This window comes from Pungitius pungitius, chromosome 11 (assembly GCF_949316345.1).
Source record: "Pungitius pungitius chromosome 11, fPunPun2.1, whole genome shotgun sequence".
Classification (NCBI taxonomy): Eukaryota; Metazoa; Chordata; class Actinopteri; order Perciformes; family Gasterosteidae; genus Pungitius; species Pungitius pungitius.
In genome coordinates, this window is record NC_084910.1 from 1,647,567 (window position 1) to 1,671,017 (window position 23,451).

Genomic DNA, 23,451 nt, shown 5'->3' on the forward strand with positions numbered 1-23,451 from the left:
CAGGTTGAGATGAGCACCAATAAAAACGGTGTAAAGTCCAACTGTCATATTATTCAATAATAGGACCAAAACAGGCTAAATCCAAAAACAAACGTTGATGACTTTTTTGTATTTTCTATCCGTAGGAATATGTACATTGTTTACACATTTGCATAGGACACGCTGGTATGCACGTCACATTGCCACATAGCGGCACTAGTGCTGATTCCTTTACACAGCGGACTTTGAAACCACATATATCATATCATCAAAAACATCCACTTAGTTCAACATTGCATGCCGTCATTTCAGAATACTGCGCGTTGTCACAATAGCTTGTAAAACTGAGGAAAAACAACGCTCTATCCCTCCTGTCTGTTTTGGGGGGTTTGGGCTGCAAACCTGGCAACCCGCGCAGCAGCCAGCAGCGAGGAGTCAACGAGGAGTTTACACGGGAATAACATCGCTGCTTCGGCCAGACGTCGTTTGTGAAACCCCTCGCGGACAGGGTGTCCTCTGTTCACCGCTAGCGCGTGACAGTCGGTCCTCGAGGTCAGGTCTGCCACCGCGACATGTACCACGCGTGTAAGAATACTTGTCACTCGCTGTTTAAGTTACCAGGAGTTTTTTACTAACTGTGCTAGCTAAGTTGGCTAGCAGCGCGGCTAACACGCTAGCGCGTGCGCTGACGTTAGCTAACGCAGGCACGAGCGTCATGATGTTTTTTTTTTTTAATGTTTTTTTTTAAAACAACATCCAGCTAACAAGGATGAGGTACACGCAGACCCTTGAACAAAAGGAATGATTTGCAGCTAACGCTATCTGCGGACTGTTGGCAGGTGAATGCTCTCACTAACCTATCGTCATAACGTAGTTAACTCCCAAGCGTTAAAAAGGACCGTTTATTATCCACGCCACACTCCGCCGGCGGGTTCGAGCTAGCGGAAACGTAAACAGCGACAGACAACACGGGGAGAGGCCTGCGAGAAGGACTTTTCTAACAAGTCGAAAGCTACGCCGACCAACTATTAGTTGTTTACTGATTGTGTGCTTAACTGCTACTGTCAGGTGGGCATGTTTTAATTGCATGTCGCCCGATAACCGTCATGGACGAGTGTCTTTAAACAATTGCCACACGCGTTAATTAGTTATGCAATTATAGTGTGTGCTTATCACCTGTGGGGGGGGGGGGGGGGGAGGACATCTTGTGTTTGTGATGACGGTGATTCCCGAGATGCCCGTCCTAAACAACAACAACAACAACAACAACAACTTAGTTTACTCGCAGTATTTCACTGGGAATCTAAAAAGTGAGTCAAACCTCAAAAAATCAAAGTTAACACAGGTCAGATTTAACCAAATCAAAACTATATCTACCAAATGTCATACAACCAGTGCAGTACAACCCATGTCCCGTTTATTCGGTCTTGTGCTGTCGTGTCAGCCAGACATTAGAATTTTTGCCAAAACGTTTCATACACTTCCTCCACATCCAATGCACAGACACGCTGCGGCACTCAGGCACGATGTTCAAATGTACATTTGAAGGGTGAAGTATTTCCAGCAGTGTTAATGTTATTTGAATGCATGTGTCTCATTAAACGTATGGCTGGAGATGTCTACAACTACCACCTTAAACTAGCCACTTTTGGAATGTATGTTATATAAATTATGGTAGGAAAAATAAAGTCTTCTCTAAAGGACTTTTACATTTACCCAGGCTACATCCTATCCAGGTACAAGGAATCAGAACATTAAAGCCTTCATGGTGGTGGGATTTATTGCAGGACTGTTGCATTAGACAACATTAGTTTTGGCCAGGTCTAGATAATAAACTGGTAACTGAATGTATGCTTTTGCACCTGTAAATGCACACCGGAATAAATACCTTTCTATAAAAGGTGGGACTGAGTCACTATAAAAAGGTGGGACTGTCTCTTCCTTCAACTTTTTACTTCAGAAATGTGGTTTGACATCAAAAATTCCCCAAATTACAGTGAGAATACCTATACTGCCAAAAAGATTACAAAAGCCCTCTGGAATTTGCTCCATTACATAGACACACAGAGTTGCTTTTGTTGTTCACGCTGACTGTGTGTAAAGCTTAGTCCACAGAGTCAAGTTTATACACTATTTAGACTCTGTTTACATGGTTGCCAAAAATAATCAATTGTCCTACAAATGGAATGTCAACAAATGTCCCATATCCTTTGTTATTGTTGTGCGCTTGTGCTATTGCTATGTATTTGTGATGGTTTCAGGAAGCATTTTTTTTAAACTTCTATTGTGCACATAAGTTCTGCACACTAAGCTATTACCGTGGATGTGTTTATGGTCCTGAGAATTCAGTATGAATTAATTTAATTTCATGAGCTAGATTATGTTGAAGTGCTTTGTTGATTTGTGCTGGAGCTAACCAAAAAAAAATCCATAAAAGTGTCACATCGCTCAAACAGTCATGACCATATGGTGCTCTGGTGGGAGCGAGATGCTGACTTGCTGTGTGTTGCTCTTCAGTTGAGGATACCCTGTTTCACATGACTCCTAGCCTCAGTGGGACGGGCAGCATTGGCAAGTTGAGGCGGAAGCTCCTGGTGATGCCAGAGGAAGTCTTGTCCTTCTCGCTGTGTGGGCTTTGTTGGCCCTATGTTTAGTTATTTGGAAAAAAAAGGAAGAGAAACACAGCGAGGTTGTTTACAGTGCAGTGGAGATGCTGACATAGGGGCTTGTGGCAGAGCAGTGGGAGCAACCTTAGAGATGCAACTCTCATCCTTGTCCCTTGCTTGACTCGCACACACGTGCTAAGGAATTCATCTCCTGCTTTTCTTCTTCTTTTTGATGACCTTCAGTATGCAGGCCTGTTGGACCTGATCAGGTTGAGGACGACGTCAGCGGCTGTATCAGTCAGAGCTTGAACCTACAGTCGGAAAAAGATGGGGAACACGGCGACCAAGTTCCGTAAGGCTCTCGTCAACGGCGACGACGTGCTGGCCTGCCACCTGTATGACAGCAACCCGCAGTTCAAGGAGGCTCTGGATCCCAACTCTACATACGGAGAGTCCTACCAGCACAACACTCCACTGCACTATGCTTCCCGGCACGCCATGGCCCGCCTTCTCAGGTCAGGATCTGGTCCGAGCAAGCAAACCCAAATGACATTGACATTCAGAGGTGCAGGTCTTTGGGTTGGTTGCTGTCAGTGTAGAAAAAAAGGGATCTCTTTGAGTTGAGAGACGCGGCACTCATTTTGTTTCGCACAGGATTTTCAATATGCTGCTGTTTATTTATTCAATATATTATCATTTTTATTTCTTATGAAGCACCGCTTATGATCTCAAGTGTCCTTTGTGCAATCTGTTGCTGATCAGACGGTCGTTCGTTTTATTGTATTGCTGCATGGTAAGATTCATATTTTTCCATGGTTTGTCTCTATATGTCTCTGCCCCATCTGTCTCTCCACATAGCCATCTGTTAGCAGCTCTCAGGAATGCAACATGCTGGGATGGAGTAGGATGGGGCTCCAAGAGCTTCCCACCCCACAAGCGACCAACCGTGCATGTGTTTATCTTTACTTTAAAAACACTAGTTGAAAAAAAATAAAATAAAAAAAGCAAGTCATGTGGAATAATAATATGCGACTTTACGGATGGAGGTAATTAGAGTTTCCTCATGAAGCACCCAACCATAGACTAATAATTTACTTCACGCGATTTTATTTGAAATACACTACTTATAATGCTGTAGAATATTCTGTTACACCAATCTAGAATTCATAAAGTACAACAAAAGTATGTGATATTTGTTGTTGATACTTTTTTGGGGTTTGACAGAGTATAACATTCCTTTGCCGATATTTGCTGTACTGCCAAACAAGGAGGGACCATAAAACAAGATTACTTTGCTGACCAAGATATTAACCATTTGTAAGCAACTAAAAAAAGTTTGAAATCAACTGTTAATCCGGTCTCTGTCTTGTTATTTTAGGTCTTTCCTTTTCGGCAAAGATGGGAATCCTAATAAACGTAATGTGCACAATGAGACATCTCTGCACCTTCTCTGCATGGGGCCGCAGATCCTCACCTCTGAGGGGGCCCTGCAACCTCGGATCTCACGGCCATATGAAGACAAACAGCGGCGGGCCGAATCCCTGCAAATCATCCTGGCGTGGACCGGAGCGAAGCTGGACCATGGAGAATACGAGAGCGCTGATATCAACGCCACTGACAACAAGAAAAACACCTGCCTGCACTATGCGGCTGCTTCAGGCATGAAGACGTGTGTGGAGGTGAGCTTCCTAAGTCCTGTAGACATTTTACAGTTGGCCCTTGTTCTTAATATTCTCTTTCTAGGTACAGGTCAATGGCATGATAGGTAAATCTGAGGAGTGTCACTAAGGCAGGAAGCAATTTGAGTGGAATGAAGACAAAAGGGGCCAGAGTTACACTAATTGCTAACCCAAATGATTCAGTATCTGCCCTATAGTAAGTACTATGACTATTTGTAGAGTAGTGGCATAGTGGGTGGTGTGGTGCTCACACCCATTATGTTAAGTTGGATCAAACTGCTCCTCTGTGCATTTTGGGAAGATGTAGTAAAATGCATCTTTTAAGAATACGGGAGGCCGGATGCTTCACGTACTAAAGTCACATTAATGAACGAAGCTATCTTGTGTCTTATATGTCTTGATTGGTAAAGACCTAGTTTTTAAACATATTTTGTTCCCATGACTCATAATTAGGGAATTTTGCACTGTTTATGTTTGCTGTTCATTCACCCAGAGGACCATACAGTGGCATATATAGCAAAATGTAACTTGCACCATTTGAAAATCAAATGTTGTAATAGAGAGACACCATCATTGAACTTTGAAAACATTATCAAAAAAGCGGAAAAAGGGAATTTAACACATTTTTGGGAGCTGAAATTAAATATTGTTAATGAACGGAACAAGTCAATAGATTTGGTTAATGTGGACCTCGGCCTCGCCATCGGGGAAAAAACACACATAATTATGATCACAATATAGATTAAAATAAGTGGAAAACACATTTTAACCTCCATTAATTACCAACCAGAGAGGTCAAAGCCAGTGTTTTTGTCATGAAAAAACACTGGCTTCCAACTACACACCATTAAGCCCCTTGGTATATTCAGAAATACATGTCCGTCTTGTTCTCCTTCATTAGTTTCTGGTGCAGAGCGGAGCAGACCTGTTCGCTGAGAACGAAGATCGCGAAACTCCATGCGACTGTGCAGAGAAGCAGCACCACAAGGAACTGGCCCTGTGCCTGGAGTCGCAGATGGTCTTCTCTCTTGCCCCCGAGGCAGAGGGTATAGAGGCAGAGTACGCAGCCCTTGACCGAAGAGAGGTACAGAATAACATAGCAAGAGCCAGAGGGCACACAGCTGATGGTTTGTCACCTTCAACTGGTGCCCCTTACAACATTACAAACAACAACAACAACAACTAGATGTCTGCGGAGTCTGGTTAAGAGACAGAAAACAGTTACGGTCCTTTTTATTGCAGTTTCAGTAAGACGTCTTTTGAGTAAGATGCCCTGGAGACCTGAACCTTTCCAAAGCCACATTACGAACTGAAAGCTCTCTAGCCATAGTCTGTGTAGGTCTGCCCTGGCCTCTTGGAACCAGGCTGAATTTGTATTTGATCCATATGGGCTGATATTCACCTTGTAGATGCTTTGGTTGGACACAAACACAGTCGCACACAATGGTCACCGCAAACTGCCTGCTGTAAGGCATGTGACTCCCATCACCATCACTCTGTTAGCTCACCAGTCCCAACTAAGTTGGGCATCAACAATAGTCTTTAAATACCTCTACTTCCCTTTGCCCTGTCTTTCCTTCTTCTTTCACCCTCATTTCTTCCGTTGCACCTCCCTCTTTCTTTTACCCTGATTCCTCTGTTGCTCCCTCCGCTCTTTCATTACATTTCTCCACCGACCCCCCCCTCATTCTTTTTCCCCTTCAAACCTTGCGTCATGCCGCCTATGTATGATCTCCTCTCGTCCCTGTCCTTTCCTCCCATCTTCCCTTTGTCCTTTCCTCTCCCTTGCCCTCCTCTCTAGCTGTATGAAGGCCTGCGTCCTCAGGATCTACGGAGGCTGAAGGACATGCTGATAGTGGAGACAGCCGACATGCTGCAGGCCCCTCTCTTCACTGCAGAGGCACTGCTACGTGCCCATGGTACGATTAACCTCACACACGTGCACACACAGAGTATCAGCCTTTCCCTAAAATGGTTGGCACGCACGTACCTGGTAGCTTATTAACATCCCATGCCTGATTCTAGTCAGAGAGCATTGTTGAATTTGTTTCTCTGCTGCCCGATCTACAGCGGGTCTATCTAAAAAGAAACGGTAATAAGGGAGAAACAAAAGATCCTCTCAAAAATGACCTTTCAATTAACTTTTTTTTAAAAATCTTGTTACAAAAATCGTTGGTAAATGTGTCCCATACCTTTTTTCCACTGGGATCAGAGGGGCTGTATACCGCACAAACACCCTTCTACACTCCAAGTATTTTCTAGCAGTGAAAAGGGCAAGATATGAACAGCCTTTGTTATCTTTGAATTTCCCTCGTATTGCCCTCACTGGAGTGTGTCATTGTCCCATACGCTGAATGCTTTTTTAGTGAGCTTGTCCTTTCCTCCAAATATGTGAAAACATTGTTACATTCAAAAAATGAGGGTAATTCCACAGTGGACACTTCGCATACAAAGGCGTTTCTTATAATAATACATTTTTGCTTGTGCTGCCTTGGCAAACAAAACCATGGGAGAGAGCTGTGTCCTACATATTTGACTGACTAGAAATAGTTGTGTGCAGTGGAATGCTGCCTGTTTGAGCCACAGCATACATCTGTGCAAGTACATGTACTTGTTAGCACTTCCTGTTTACTCGTGCTGATAAATAGGCCGCTTGATTTCTCTCAGTCACAAACAAGTAATGGCAGGCTGACATTGAGATTAAGTAATGTTGGAGTTAAAGTCAAATGTTAGTAAAGCACAGCAGTAGCGGCTAGGAGATAGATTGTGTAGATTTATTAGCACTGGGTGTAAAATTTAAGTTGCCTTATTAAATTTATTGGTGGGTAAAGTAATGTTATCCTGAGGTAAAAGCCAACACAGCGGCCTTCACAAACAACCGTCATGTAAACATCCACACAGGTCCGCTCTTATGAAATTGAGTATTAAGTCATCACAATGTGTTGTCCTAATGAGATGTGCATCTTAAATGAAAATATGTTCCCGGTAGGCTGAATAGGTGAAAGCCTTTCATCTGCAGAGAGGGAATTATTAATTTTGTAACATTCTTCGTGCACAAAGACCGTTTCTTTGATTTACTCCTCTTGCAATTTCAGTTTAGCCAAGTGGTGACCCAGTTTGGATTTGGAGCCTCTAGCCACCGAGTCTCAAGCGTCCCTTAACCTAACTAAGATAATGTCTACGAAGAGCTTTAAATGTTTTAAACAAAGTTATTTCATTAGAAGCCTTTGAGAAGCAGTATTTAATTTGGCTGCCGGAGGACTTGAAAGAAGTGTCACGGTTTTAGGTGCATATTTAGTCTTTAAATACCCTGTTCTCTAATTCCGTTGTCTCAGTGGCTGGCTGCTGAGGGTGTGTTCTACATATTAGACATATTTCTGGGAGATTAGAGGGGTGAGCCCCAGATTAGGGCTATATTTATTCACCTCTACCCTGGGATTGCAGTTTGTCTGTTTAATAGGGATGGAACATGTCAACGTTTCTGTTAATCTCAAGGAAATGGATTTGGGGATTCATCCATCATTACTTCCTGGTAAAACTGCATCACATTTCCACACTTTCTTACTTTAACACTTCCGCAGTCTTTTCAGTCCTCTTATCACAATTCTTGGAGTTTTCCTGCTAAGCTGCCAGCCTGTTGATCTGTCTGTGCCTCAGACCAATTCTATTTCCAAGTAAAACATTTTTATATTCAAGACTAAATGTGAAGACTTTTAATTTCAGACTCCAGTTAATGACCACAGGCTGAAAGATTGCGTCATGCTCATTGATGAGTTTTAATTGAATGGAGATTGGGGAAATTGTTGCAATATTCATTAACTTAACGAGGTTATTTAGAGTCTTGGTGGCGAAACGTGTCTCGAGGTTGATTAAGGCCTAATTGCAAAGTTGACCGGGTCATGCTCCTTATTTAAGGAGAATTTCATTTGTACAGAAAAAATTTGGACTCGGGCAAAAGTCATTTAATATTCAAACTGAGTTCTCCAACCTGTTCTTGAGTTAATGGGAGATGGAAAAGCTATTCTAAAACCAAAAACCAGATGGCAGCAGGTGTATGTTGTTGTGTTTGACAGACAGTAGTAGTGCTGTAGAGAGGAATTTGTGTGGGCTGGTGGATTTAGTGTTTTGCAAAGCAATCAACATACCATATAAAAAAATACAAACACAATAAAAATTACTTGGATTAAAGCCTATTCTTCTGTTTGGTTTTATGAATTAGTGTTTTGTTCCTTAATTCTGTCTTTATTTCTTTTGCATCAGATTGGGACAGGGAGAAGCTCCTAGAGGCCTGGATGAGCAACGCAGGGCAATGCTGCCAGCGCTCGGGGGTGCAGATGCCCAACCCGCCTCCTAGCGGTTACAACGCCTGGGACACCTTGCCCTCACCCCGGACGCCACGCGTCACCCGGCCCTCCATCACTTCCCCTGACCAAGTCAGCCTGATGCCTGCCGAGGAGGAGTCCTCTCTGGTAAGAGTTATCTTCAACTTTCCCCAAAAATCCGTTTCACAGTCAGAATCCAACTCATTTTCCCTTGTGATGCATTTAAGGTTAACCAGGGCCAATTAGCCATAGCTGCGATCGATCTTCTGAAAACAGTGGTGCCTCCCACAGGTGTCATAAATGGTCCATGCTCTATGAACAAGAGTGGGGCTGAAGTTTATGAATATATATACATTTTCTGCCGAGTGCAACAATCAGGGGGCAACCTCCGGTTCTTCAAAGACAAGCCAATGTGGCAGTGTCTTGCATTCTCTTAACTGACCAACAGGGGGCTTCCCAGCCTCCAGGCCTCCCTAAGGACTACTCTTTCAAAGAAGCGTATGCTTCAGGTCGGGCTTAATGGGATTGACAGGTTGCTTCTCCAACCAGAGTGGTATGTTGCACTTCTGTCATTCCATTGCATTCCAAATACGGTAACTTCCCTTTTGAAATAAAAAAAAAAAAACAGCATGTCGATGGCTTCAAAATGTCAGTCCACTGGGTGATGTCACAATGCTTTGACCACGTCTTATATACGTCAAGGATGGTCCATGACAAATTACACAGTCTATCATAAAAGTTTTTATCACAGCCTCATTTGGCGAAAACTATGGCAGCTGAAGGGTAGGGATATTTCTGTTATGTCCACTTCTCGAAAGTTATAGAAAACTTTAATTGGCAGTTGCAGATGTGATCAATGAGAACCCAAGTTGAGTGGGTTCTATAAATAGCCATAGCCATCTCAGTGAAGAGCCATAAGATGTAATGTAATCACAAAACAAGGGGGCTCCAGGGACCCCAAATCACCAGGCTAGCATCGCAGCGCACAGACCAGTAGTCACTGGCAGTCTACTCAAGAACTCTACACAAGTCTTTATTTAAATTGAGTCCCTCCGGTGTCCTGAAGTGTTTGCGTTGAATTCTTTACATTTTCAAAGCCGCACCTGTCTTTCTGCATAATGTTGCCTAATTTCCCAGCATTAGGCTGCAGGCAAGCATTAGCATTCATGCCAGTGGTCTCGGCCGCCAACATGAACACAAGCAGTACATCCTCTGCTGAGAAGAGAACAAAGGGGTTTGTTAATTAGAGTGTGGGCTCTGAACTCGACAGAATATTGAATTACTTTCTAAAATAATGTTATTAGTGTATACCCTTTTACTCTCCCATAAAAATAGGGAATAAGAGTACTCCATAGCAAACATCTGCTTCTGTGTCAAGCAACAGGGAATTCGCAATCAAATTGAAGAGACACCCAGATGTTGGGTGGAATTGCTGCGCTATCCACTTAATGATTTTACTCTGCACCCGACATAAACAGGTATTAAGCAAAGAGGCCTGCAAAGTCAAATCTAAGTTTAACAAAAGTATTTGAGAGTATCTGTATTTGAGTATCTTGCATAACGACTGCTCCCATGAGTTGTAAAGGTATTTTCCACATTTGTGCCACTGAATCTGCCAGTCTACCAGAACTTTATTGAGCCTTATTGACCTTCTGCTGCCTGTTCAATTGGCCCCCCATCATCCCAATCTGTGGCTTCCTGATCATTTTCAAACATGCTTGACATTTTCCTCCGCAACCATCTTTTTGAGCAGTTATGTGTTAAAACGTCCCCTTTAGCAGATTGTTTCTGTAATTTTATTTTATTTGAGTGTTCAAAAAAATAGAGCTATTTCAACATGCCAAATGTGACCAAAGAATATTCCTGCTGGTTGTGATGTGTTTTCAGTTGGTATTGTTCATATAAATCGGAATTTAATATAAAGCATACACTTCTTCCTGTGGGGAAAATCAGTCATTTTTTCTGATGGATGATGCTTAGTGTTTCAGACGTAAACTTTTGATGTAGGAGAGTTGAAGCTGACAGCCTCCATTCCTCATTCACTTTATGCGAGATTCCAGGTTGCGTTTGTATCTTTTGTTTTGACTCTGTGGCCTCAAACTGCACTGTGCCAATCGACCAGGTCCACTGAGGGGCCCGATTAAAGGCAGCAGTTGATTATATCACATTCTGCTCCTTCACAAATCAATACTTCATTGTTGAAGTACACTGCCTCCTTTATGTCTTTGGTGGATGCTTCACTGTAACAAGGCCTGTGTGTGTTCGTCCCCGTTTGTCTGTAATCCTTGAACCATATGCTAATGACAGTTTATCATCTAGGCCTGAGCTGGCTTTTGGGGCAGTGTTGTTATTTTTTATACAAATCAAGGGCTACCTACGTAACATCAGCTGGTATTCTGAGAACATGGCCCAGTCTCAAGATCGCTGATTTTCGGTCCAAAACGTCTGACTTGAAGGTCGTGTGGGTTTCAATTCAAAGGGTGATGTAATGACACTACTCAAGGGCCTTTTAAAATTGCACTACATTGATTTAAGGATTACTCAGAAATAATCTTTTATGATTATGATTTTTTATAGACAAATGGACAAATACAAATTGTACTGTGACCTGGAAATAATTTTCTTTTTTCACAGTGTGGCATCTGCATGTCTTCCATTTCCGTCTTCGAGGAACCGGTTGAAATGTCCTGTGGCCATGAGTTTTGCAGACCATGCTGGGAAGGGTAGGTCACATTTTGGTTAAGCCTGCTGGTGCTACAAACAGGCTCATGATGTACCCAATTAACTTACTATGTTTTTCATTGCAAACCTCATTCATGCCTGCAATGTGCGCATGCTTCTCCAGGTTTCTAAATCTAAAGATTCAAGAGGGGGAAGCCCACAACATCTTCTGCCCGGCCTTTGACTGCTACCAGCTAGTGCCTGTGGAAGTTATTGAGAGTGTGGTGTCTAGAGAGATGGATAAGCGCTACCTCCAGTTTGACATCAAGGTAACACGATTAAAATACAGGGACTAAACATATTGCACATGGTAACCCGTCCAGGGAAAAGCACATGACTCCTGCAGTTCAGTTGCATGATGAGGTCACAAATGGGCAAATATTAAGTAGAGAGAAAGTATAGATTTTGAAAGCTGTGAATTTTTAATTGGCTTGAATCTTTTCTGAATTTAAAGCCCTTTTTAAAAAGTCTATTAACACCAAGTGGAAAAGGATTGTTTTTCAGAACAATGGCAGATGATGTTGTGCTAGAAATGAGTGTCATACAGTCACCCTCACTAAAATACTTTTCATTGACTTGTATGTTCTGTCGACAGGCATTTGTGCAGAACAATCCAGCAATCCGCTGGTGTCCCGAGGCCGGATGTGAAATGGCGGTGAGACTGAGCACGCAGGGTTCTGGGACCTCCACCTCAGACTCTCTTAGCTTTCCCCTCCTCCGGGCTCCAGCCGTAGACTGCGGCAAAGGTCACCTCTTCTGCTGGTCAGTAATTACTACCACACTGTGTGAAAAGGAAACTATTTCTGTATTTTTCTCAATATTTTGCATCAGTAACATAACGTTTCTGTGCATGTGGAATTGGTTACCATTCATTTGCATACATCCTCAAGGTTTTCCATTGCGAGAAATAAGTTTTGTTGAGCTTAAGTACTCCTTTAACTCGTTATAAACAAACCCATCTGCTGTTGTCTTTCACAAGTGAGTAAACTGTGAATTTATTATTTTACATTTTGTTGACTGCCATGCCCAAGGACAGAGGAGCCCTGATGCCGTGTTGTCCTCCACCTACTGTCTTGTGTATTATATCATCATCATAACATGACCTCCACCCCAAACAATACGTGCCACGTCGCTGCACTTCACCTTGTGATTATGTGAAAGTGACCGTCAGGTTCACCGGTGTTGTTTACTCACTTTGACTTAATTGGTTTTGGCAATGGAACTGTATGTAACACACGTCCGGCTTTGATGGTTCCCTTGACACAAGGAGGGCATTGGGTGGACAACGCCAATAGGTGGGGGTCGACGGCTTAAACAGCCTCTCTGACAGCAGTGTCTTAATTTGATGTGTGGTGCAGGGACATAGCTTCTGCTTTCAACAAATCTCTTTCTCCGCCTGCATTACCTTAATCTGTTCGCATGTATATTCCAGGGAGTGTCAAGGCGAGGCCCATGAGCCCTGTGACTGTGAGACCTGGAAGTTGTGGCTCCAGAAAGTCACAGAGATGAGACCGGAGGCATGTGAGTATTGACATGGATCTACTTGTTTTTGTTAATCCCTTTTCAGACATAAGGCTGAATTTACAAGCTGCACAGCATTCTGTCTTTACACTTCAATGTGCGTGTGTGCTGTTTGAACAGGCATGATGTTCTGACATAAACTGCTTCAGTCATTGTACCCGTAGGACGTTGTTGCCTGTTGGTAAAGTCTCCGTCCGTTTACTTGCCCAGATTTTGGGGCGTTCGGTTCAGTGATTGATTTGGAGCTAGAATGCCTGCAACTCAACTACAGTGATTAGAAACAGTTTAGCACTAAGCAAATTAAAACCCACCCCGTTGATGATGATGAACTGTTTTGAAGCAGTAATTGGACACTGGGACATCTATCTTCCCATCCAATTTCTCAGGGTTCTTAGCATTTGGATCGGCACATTCGAGGTGCTTTGATAATGCCAATCATCGGGGGGGGGGGGGGGGGGAGAGATGTTAGCAAAATATATAAGCAAACACATTAGTCAGACAGGCCAAATTCCACTCAGTGGTAAATTTTCATTTTGCCATTCCCCCTTTTCAAAGTGGCCGGTGTGAGTGAAGCGTATGAGGACGCAGCCAACTGCTTGTGGCTGCTGTCAAACTCCAAATCCTGCGCCAATTGCAAGTCTCCAATTCAGAAAAATGAGGGCTGCAACCACATGCAGTGTGCTAAGGTAAGTCCGGGTGGGAGATTTCACATTTCAATCTGTATATTGCAGTATGTCATCAGGTGTCCGTTCCATCTCGGCTGCGATTCGCCCCACTGTGTCTGCAGTGTCTAATCAGTAGACTTTGAATTGGAATTTCTTTTGCCAAAATTAAAGGCACCTTTGGCCTTAAGAGATTGGTTCATAGTTAGCACACTATGCAAGTTTAGTGATCACTTGTGATGACCTCATTGTGTCTGTGGTTGGATGTTGATCTCCACTCATTCACGCTAGATGCAGGTTGGGTCTTACAGTCTGTAAAAGGGGGGAGTTGAGCAACTACGTGGGAATATTCAGTTGGTGTCAGGATAAACGGTTGAGAGGGAATGGATTTTACATCTTTAGCAGAGGTTTAGGTGGGAGCATCATTCTGGAAATTAGTTAACATGAGAAAGGAAGTTGAAAGCACACCTTTTGTCCACTGAGACATTCAGAGAAGCTGCTCTTATTTTTTACAATAAAAGGTTTAACGTTGTGGCTAATAAAATGAATTCCTTTACGGCAGGTTATGCTGTGTTCTCACATTATTTAGGCTTATTATTTTACGCATGACTGCTATTTCATACAGTCCTTCAGAATTTACACCTCGGGCTGATGAAATATAAATCATTTGATGTGTTACATTGCGGAGAGCATTGATCTCTAGATCTGAGTCGGTAAAGAGCTTTTCTCTGGGGAAGGCAATTGTTCATTTAATGTTGTAATGCAATTATGAAGTTTAACATGATTAATCACATTCAAGCTGCTAACATTCAAGTGGCAGCTTGTGATACTGCTCACAAACAATCCATAAGCCATCTGTCAAGTTCCATAGTCATCCAGCAGTTTCTGTCTTGGCTAGACAGCAAGGGAGGAGTAATATATGGGGGACTGAGAACAAAGACACTCAGGTAGAGTGAGTTAGACTGATGGTCACGCGGACTGCCCGGCTGTGTCACTGTTACTGCCACTGCTGCCGGAGGGCAGGCCATGGAAGTGGGACTGTACAGCCATGGAGGCAGGCTCCGTTAGTTTCTGTGACAGCCCGCTCACCGTCTCCGTCATGGTTAAAGAGGCGGACTAGTGATGGAGATCAGTTTGAGAGAAATAGAGCAGCTCTCACAAGCTCAGCCTCTCGACCCATTATTACCCGGCGAGAAATGGCTTTGCCCCCGTTGCTTAGAAACAAGGGACTCGCGTTGAACAGAACGATTCCTTTTTGTTCTCACTGCCATTTCCTCGCATCGGGTCCGGCTGAACAGTTTATTTCTCACCATTTCACAAACTACCTTTTTGTGCCTCTCAGTGCTTCCATTTAATCACCGTCCCACATTTTCTAGTGATTTTTCTGAAGTGTCTTGTGTGGTGTTTGCAGGACAACAGTAATCTCAGCCTCTTGGGTTGCGTGTTGCTCTGGCGAGCTCGTCACCTACAGAAGTACTCGTGGCACGGGGAAAGGAATCACTTGCAGATGCAGATGCAGATTCAAGTGGCCGCAGTGTTTTGTAGTTTTAGGAGAGCCAGCTAGCAATCTCAAATGTTGTCTTGAGTGCCTTCCGGGGGCAGAAGTCTACGAGGGTTCATCACTATTCAAACAAAAGCCTGTGCATTAAACTATGATGGATTGTGGAGAAGGCTCAGAGACTAGGACTCTTAAGGACTCTTAAACATCTCAGTCCCTATTCAGTATTATTCAGATTCTGAGAGCAGAAAAGGGGATTTTGATTTTTAATGACGTTGTAATTTCTTGTATCAGACATGCATACTTGAGAATATTAGTTACACCACTTAAACAGAGGCAGGAAGTCTTTATTTATCAGGGGGAAATACATTTTATGATTTGACACCTGACCAGAATGGATGAAGATCTAATATTTCATTTTCCTCCCCGTAGTGCAAGTATGACTTCTGTTGGATCTGTCTGGAGGAGTGGAAAAAGCACAGCTCATCAACAGGAGGCTACTATCGTTGCACTCGCTACGAAGTCATCCAGCAGGTGGAGGAGCAGTCAAAGGAGATGACTGAAGAGGTAAACACAGACAATAGAGTCCTCATTAAAACTTAAGAGGCAGATTGAACATTTTAACTAAGAAAAATGAATTAAGAATCCACAGCTAGACAAAGTTGACTGAACCCTTTTCATTATGTTCACAATAGTCACTTTAAATATCCTTGTGTTTTCTATGATATTTTGATAAATCATATAAATAAGGACAGGCTGCTGTCATTTAAGCAATAAGTGATAATTTATTTTAATTTAGCTTAAATAGCTTTTGTGCTTTATTTACTATTTCTTTTGGTAAGGCGCACTGTGACCAGACGCCTGTCAAGTGTCTTAATGTTTCATCTCAACACACGTAGTGTGTTTGCAAAGCTCCGCCCTCGATGAAACAGAGATCAGAGAGAAAGTAGTGCAAAAGACTCCCACTTAGCTGAAATTAAACCAACCTCATTATGCTCCATCAGTTGATGGATCCAGGATCTCTGATGTCCCCTTGGCCCCTTTTCTCACTCAAAATACAACCGACCAAGATCATTGCTTAGTTTCCTGTCCAAGCTGGGTTTAAGCTCGCCGCCATTTCCTGTGGCTTACACAGTGACTTATTAACATTTAGTAACTAACACAACTATCCCGTCTAAACTTTAGCACTCATTTTCACACACATTAGCTTATGTCTGGACTCCAGCGCAATCAAGTGTGCCCCCAAGTAAATTCTTAAGTGTTGGCTGTCTTGCCATCACAGGTACTGATTTCACTCTCCTCTGTGAGGGGAGAACAACATGCTCATGGGTTTATTGACTGTGACCGGGTGTCTCATCACACTTTTGCAGGTCGAAAAGAAGCACAAGAGCTTTCAGGAACTTGACCGTTTTATGCACTACTACACACGCTTCAAGAACCACGAGCACAGCTACCAGGTAAGCGTGCCTGGCTTGTCTTTCAGCGATGTCCAGTGTGTCACGTCGGGGTTGTGGCAATGGGAACTTGTCATCTATAGTATGGTAATTCTGCATTCAGTACAATTATTTATAGAAATAATTGATTAATTGTCAAGTTTGTCAAGTTGTCAAGTCAACTTTATACAGTGAGATTCTTTATAAAACCTGACGTGGTCTGTCTTCTACACAATAGCTGGAGCAGCGCCTGTTAAAAACAGCCAAAGAGAAGATGGAGCAGCTCAGTCGAGCCCTGAGTGGATGTGAGTGTGCGGTCTCCCATAACACTGTCACTCTTTGTAACAAGACAAGAAAATTAAACCATACACCCGATGAAATCAAATTTCACTTTTACAGTGAACTGTGAACAATGAAGACACGCACATTTCAATACCTCAATTGATACAACAGAGCTACAACATATGCTTTGTCTCAGCTTATATCATTGTATGTTCTGATCGACTTTACGTGTAGGTCATTTAGACGGAACTAAGGGATGTATTGTAAACATGAGGGTTTTTTCTTTTCTAATCCATCTCCACTTCTCTTCTGCAGTGGAAGAAGACCCACCTGACACTACGTTCATTGAAGATGCAGTCCTAGAACTACTAAAGACACGCCGCATCCTCAAGTGCTCTTATCCTTATGGCTTCTTTCTTGAGCCCAAATGCACAAAGAAAGAGATCTACGAGCTTATGCAGGTTTCAGTCCTACTTGTTCTGAAGGAAGACAAATGTTCACAGCAGATGATTTTATATGGACCATTAGAGATTTGGGACTAAAGCTTTTTACCACATGATCTGCCCCAGTTACTGTATACCTGCCCATCTCAGCTTTTAGTTAGCATTTCATAATTTATGATCAAAGACGAGGAAAGTACTTACCTGATGTCTTTAATATCTTGGCCTCTTGGATGCAGTAAAATGAATGAGCAAAGTACACATACGTCTTACAATACGCTCTCTTAAAGGCTTGTAAAAATACATTTTTTAAGATACACAAAGTTGTGCTAATGTAATGTTCTCCCCGAACTTTCTACTTTTATGAAGTTAGTTGTGACATTTTATATTCACTCAATCACTGCCTTTGCAAAAAACTCAGCCAGCTCTTTTTCTGCCCTCAGACGGACCTGGAGATGGTGACTGAGGACCTGGCTCAAAAGGTTAACCGGCCTTATCTAAGGACGCCGCGCCACAAAATCATCCGTGCAGCATGTCTCGTTCAGCAGAAGAGGCAGGAGTTTCTAGCCTCAGTAGCCAGGGGAGTGGCACCCAATGACTCTCCTGAGGCCCACAGACGCAGGTGAAATCCAGACATGCGGCTCATTTGTACAATGAAAAACAGCACTTTATTTCAAAAGAACTGCAGTTTCAAATTATAAAAAGTTACTAATTAGCTATAAAATTCAGCCATTAATCACAATCTTATCGTGCCTAATATTTCCTGTGCTTCTCTCGGTTTTCACTTGTAGTTTTGCTGGCGGAACGTGGGACTGGGAATATTTAGGCTTTGCATCACCTGAGGTAAACAACAAGTCTACATTGCTTTTCATTCCGCTGCGCTGCTTGAATACAGTGTATGTGACTTTTGCCCATCAAGATGATATATATATATATATATAGATGTAGATAATTATCATTCATCGTGATCCCAGATATATTTCTAATAATAAAAGTCTAATTGTACTTGTCAAGACACATTTTAAGTCAGTCAAATGGATTGATAAACCAACATTTTAAACCAAACATCATTTGCATTAAACAGCAATCACACCCTCCAAGTGGTTAATCAGTGTGCTTGAGACAAATAGTACTTGATTTAAAGCATTTATTCAGACACTTCTCTCTTAATATCATATCTAATCAGGTTTAATTCATTGCAAAAAAAATGATACAGCCCTACATCATAGATAAAAAAAACATGTATGGATGTGTATCAGAACTAACAACCCACAGTGACCCAAAGATCACGGCGTTTTTCTACACGGTGGAGCGAGCCAGATGGTTCATGGTTCCCCTGTGCACCCGGTTGGAATGATTGAATGAGCAGCACTCTGGCAAACATCTAAGCAGGTTGCTCCCGCTCATTGCGCATTAGTAACAGGCATCTGTAGCTGACTTTTCTACAGTCATAAAACTGCCAACCACATAACGGTTTGATTATTGAGCTGCCTCCGTTTTCTGCGCCGCTTTAAACATCCTCTCAATCGTGGTGCATTAGACAATACGGAGGAGTAACTTTTCGGCTCCTTAAAGGACGACACAAATATGGAAATCCCACATCAAACTTAAGCCTCAGGCTATTTTGCACACCTTTTAACAGCACAAAGCTGGGATTGTCAAGAACAGTTTAGTCAAGGCGTTGGTTAAACATTAATTTGATATCTGCCTGCTCAGCGCCATGCAGTGAGGCATAGCCAATACCTGTAAAGCTTTTGTCTACTCAAGCGTTACCGAGTACAAGATCACCACCTATGCCAAGAATGCTGGCGTTGATTTTTTTTTTTTAAACATAGCAGTCCGTCCATAAAATGTTCAGTGATCTTGGTATCCTCTTGTCTGTGGATTATACAGTATAAGGGCAAACTGGGCGATGGAGTAGTGTGGTGCGCTGGGAGCTGCAAGGTTGGTGGTTCGAATCCCGGCTGCCCCATGTGCCATGTCGAAGTGTCCCTGAGCAAGACACCCACCCCCTAATTGCTCCCAGGCAAAAATGTAACACATGGGTTATAATACAATGCAAGTCGCTTTGGATAAAAGCATCAGCTAAATGACATGTGATGTAAAGTATAAAGCATGGTGACATGGTCGCCTCTCTGCTGTCAAACATAACCAGGCCTTTGTTTTGCAACACTGAAGTAACTACAAATGCCATTTGTTTATTTTGGTGACTGTCATGTGTTTACTGCACAAGAAAAGAATTCCTCCACCAGGCGCTTTCTACAATAATCAATGTAAAACTCATTTCACTTCTAAAGAAAGACAAAGGAACGGATATTAATTACAAACCAATCATCAACTAATCATTTTGGGCACCTGTACGAGGAAGTCCACAGTAAATGTTGCCACCAGATGTTAAACATTAAGCTTCTCTTAATAATTTATGTATTTACCTAAAGATGGGGGGTGGGTGGGGGGAGGGGGGGGTTCTCCCTAATTAGGAGCTTCTGTCTCTCAGCTGCAGTAGTTAATGTGAACACCATAGTAATAATCAAGGCCTGATGACTGTGCTTCACGGGCTCTACTACAGATGGTCCGCTCCAGGCTTCTTACAAAGCCCGCAGCTCACTTCACACAGGGCTATTTTTAGAGCGGGGGAAACATGAAAGACAGCGTTTGGCTGATAAGCCTTTGATAAAATGAATGTGACTCCCGGACTTTAGCAAATGGTTTGATTATTTCCCGAGTTACTGATATGCAGATGAGCAGAGCCAGTATATGTATTGGTATATGTACATTATTAAATGAACACAAGCAATCATCGCATGCATGCATATGCACACACACCTATTACACCAGTCCTTTTGTAAGATCATTTCGACCTGCTGTGTTAACTGATTTAACCAAGCAAGTAACAACAGACTTGATTTTTGTTGTTCGTCGGAATGGTAAAAGAAATGCAGAGAACATATATTATTGTAAGACTGCCTTAAGGCTTGTTAATGTTGGGATTTTACACTATTACATACATACTATAGCTCCTTCTAGCGAGTGAGAGTGTCTTCCTCTTGGATTCAGTCTACACTGGAGCCCAGTGATTGAAGGCCTGGTTTGGAGATGAAAGGGTTTGAATGATCGCTCAGATCATTGATCTTCCCTGGAACAGAACACTCAGACCACATTTGAAGAGGACCGCATCATTACTTGTTAGTTAACAAATTCACCTTTTAAATGTTTATAACAAAGAAGGCTCAGTTGCAAATGTGCAGCCACCGCCTTGTTGCCTGCCACGCGTTGCAAAATGTCCGCGTCGAGCACATTGTGACACGCTAAATCAAAGCATTTGTAAACTAAGCGTTAACATTTGTTGTCATTTTAAGGAGTACGCAGAGTTCCAGTACAGACGGAGGCACAGGCAGCGGAGGCGAGGTGACATGTCCAGTCTCCGTAGCAACACACCGGACCCCGATGATACCAGCAACAGCATTTTAGGTACTGCAGTGGACATACAGGGCGGTCCCAGGGTTGGACATTGTCCTCATGCCGATCTTCTTTTTTTGTGGTGATTTGGGACTTTTGGTTATTTGCAAACTGAAAAAGGATTTGTACACAACCCAAATGAGGGTCAAAACTTTAGAAATATTGGCTTGTTATTTTCCAATCCGTCCGTCCTGTTCATGTACTGCTTTTGTTATTTTCTGTGAAATGAAACAAAGGCAAAGATTGTTGTGTCAGAATTCTTTTCAGATGAAAGTACTACATTTGTGAATTTCCTGGGGAAATGCTGATGGCACAGGTTGCCTTTCTACATTGTTCACAAAAATAAAGATGATTTTCCTGAAAGGGGAAATTGGAAATGGGTTGAATTAGCGATTCAGCTGGAGCTGTAAAGATTCATTTTAATGACTGGCTGTCTTGTCCGTTGCTTTTTGTACAAAGACACACAGGACGTTGGAGGTGGGCGTAGACATCATCTGATGGTGAGTGCACAGTTACCATTTTCATCTCTGCTCAAGGCCTTCATCCAGAATTTAAGGGTGTACGGCATTAATCTAGCCAAATGTTTTCTGAATAGCTTCAAAATTGGGAACTCCGCTGTGCGCATTAACATTTGGTTAAATCTACAATTTTTCCATTTTTTAAATTTATTTTTTTAGTATCTAATTTATGAGAGGGCCGACCGGCACAGGCTGTTTGTGCAAGTTGCAACGCTCTGAGATCTAAATCACAGTTATTTACAAAAATATACATTTAAATACACATTATCGCCAAATTATAAGCAGATGATACCGGTTTACCTGCATCACTCACTGTGTCCTGGTTGTCCTTGCAGAGTCTAGGTTCTCTTGATGATGATGACCCAAACATTCTCCTGGCCATTCAGCTGTCCCTCCAGGACTCTGCGATGGCAGAGATCGGGTCCAACCATGACGCGCTTGCCAACGAAGCCTCGCTCGGCGCTATCGGCACATCGCTGCCTTCTAGGCTCGAGCGGAGTGCTCCGGGTGCAGAAGTCCTTTCCAGAGCTTCTCTAAGCAGCTCAGAACTGCTGGATTTGGGAGCTAACTTGGCTCGACTTGGCAACATCGGCACCAGCAGCCAGTGCTCCGCAGCATCTGGTGCGTCCGCCTCTGTGCAGCACTGCGACAGTCACCGCAGGGCCTTCGGGGCTTCGCTGCCGATACCGGTGGGTCCAGGAGGCGGCGACTCATCGACGGGCCTCTTCTCGTCCTCCAGCGACACGTTAGACTCGACCACATGCGGCAGCCACGACCCGTCCACGTCCTCCGCAGCAAACGCTAATTTGCTGGGCAACATCATGGCATGGTTCCACGACATGAATCCCCAAGGCATCACCCTGGTCCCCTCGACCTCCTCCGACACCGACGGTGAGGGGGGCGAGAAAGGCGGGGGGGTCCTGCCCGACAGCACCTCGGGACAGAGACCTCGGGAAGTGACGGCAGAAGTGGGTTTCTTCTCTCAGCGACCGGGCGACACGGAGGGGAAGGAGTGTGCCGTTGCTCAGAGGCCGACGCAGTTGGATCTGGTGGGGCTGGATGCCGTGGCGCTGCCCTACGCGCCCACCCTCGACACAGGCGGGGACCACGGCCAGCGGGGGGGGGGCTCAAAGGTCTGCCGCGTCGACACTCCGCAGTGTGACTCGGTCTCCGACCATCTGCCCAGCAGCAGCTCCTCTGAGTGGGAGGACCAAGTGCACTTGGTATGAATGACAGGGTGAGGTGGGACGTTGCTTTTTTTCTGGGAGGCCAAAAAACACTTTGGATTGCAAAAAAAGAGTAGTTGAGTAATAATCTATTCAGTTGGAATGAAGAAGTGAAGAATGTCAGTTTGTCCCTGGTTGGGAAGAAGCATCAAGACTCCAATCCAGCATTGAAGTCAGATCGGTTTCCTGCGTTAACTGTACGGTCAGTCCCCAACAATCAGCACTCAATGAAAGAGACGTCACATTTAATACCATTTTTAAATAATATATTACCTGAAAATGGGTCTGTTGGTCTGAAATCAGAGGTTAGAAGATACTGCGTCGTGCAGGTATTATTATTTTCCACTGGAGTAAAAGCTGTATTTGTCTGAGGGAGGTTTTTAAACTGTACATATTAGCAGACTAATATCTTAGTACATTTTGGTCTGTGGGGTGCAAGGATTGGGGATAGTTCTTGCTCCTGACCCTGCCTACTCTATAGGGGCCAAACACTGAGTCACCAAGTGGATCCTTCAAAGCAAAATGTGCCTGCTTATTACAATCGCAGTAACTGCTGAACTGCAACAGTTTAGAACCATATTTGTATTTGAGGCTGTGTGATATTTTCAAATGTCTCCTTCTAAAAGCTAGAGTGAGCTGTGTAAATCTGCAGTTTAAGACCAACTGGTTGTGTGCTTTATGTTGTGAAACACACAAAACCATTTACACTCATCAGCCAAAAAAGAAAAAAAGCAGGGGCCCTCATTAAAAAACATTTCAAAATTGACCTGACAATGCTATTCATCGCAAAGCATCAACCCCAACACACTTTTAAATGAGAAAACAAATGCTGACAGCGCCCGGGGCCACCGAGTGTCAGTCAGTTCCCTTTATGCTGAATTCTATTGAAGTCTGTTTCAGAGGCGCAGCTGAGCGTGACGGACAAAGTGGACAGCGAGTCGTCCGGTTTGTGTACTGCGGGAAAGGCCAGTGGGTCCCACTAGGTGTAACCCTCACCAGAACCGATGTAACACACACACACACACACACGTCTTCCTCTACGCAGCTAGAGATACAGTGCCTTTGTGTCAATTGCCGTCATTTCTTTTATGTCCTGAGTGCTAAT

The 23,451-nt window shown here is 43.3% G+C and overlaps 1 protein-coding gene across 4 annotated transcripts; it reads left to right on the plus strand.

Moving 5' to 3' along the window:
• Nucleotides 1-393: 393 nt before the first annotated feature.
• Nucleotides 394-22,777, plus strand: LOC119197082 (ankyrin repeat and IBR domain-containing protein 1-like). Of its 4 annotated transcripts, none has more exons than XM_037453048.2 (20): nucleotides 394-818; nucleotides 2,829-3,100; nucleotides 3,964-4,264; nucleotides 5,166-5,348; nucleotides 6,066-6,183; nucleotides 8,525-8,733; nucleotides 11,221-11,309; nucleotides 11,432-11,576; nucleotides 11,903-12,069; nucleotides 12,740-12,828; nucleotides 13,384-13,514; nucleotides 15,421-15,555; nucleotides 16,359-16,445; nucleotides 16,660-16,726; nucleotides 17,019-17,164; nucleotides 17,587-17,765; nucleotides 17,935-17,986; nucleotides 20,503-20,614; nucleotides 21,062-21,102; nucleotides 21,456-22,777. In XM_037453048.2, exons 2-20 carry the CDS (start codon nucleotides 2,913-2,915, stop codon nucleotides 22,347-22,349), a joined length of 3,333 nt encoding a protein of 1,110 aa, XP_037308945.2. In that variant the 5' UTR covers nucleotides 394-818; nucleotides 2,829-2,912; the 3' UTR covers nucleotides 22,350-22,777. The 4 variants fall into 4 exon arrangements, with proteins under 4 accessions (XP_037308945.2, XP_037308946.2, XP_037308947.2 ...); XM_037453049.2 differs by having other exon boundaries at nucleotides 394-564; XM_037453050.2 differs by having other exon boundaries at nucleotides 394-531.
• Nucleotides 22,778-23,451: the final 674 nt, after the last annotated feature.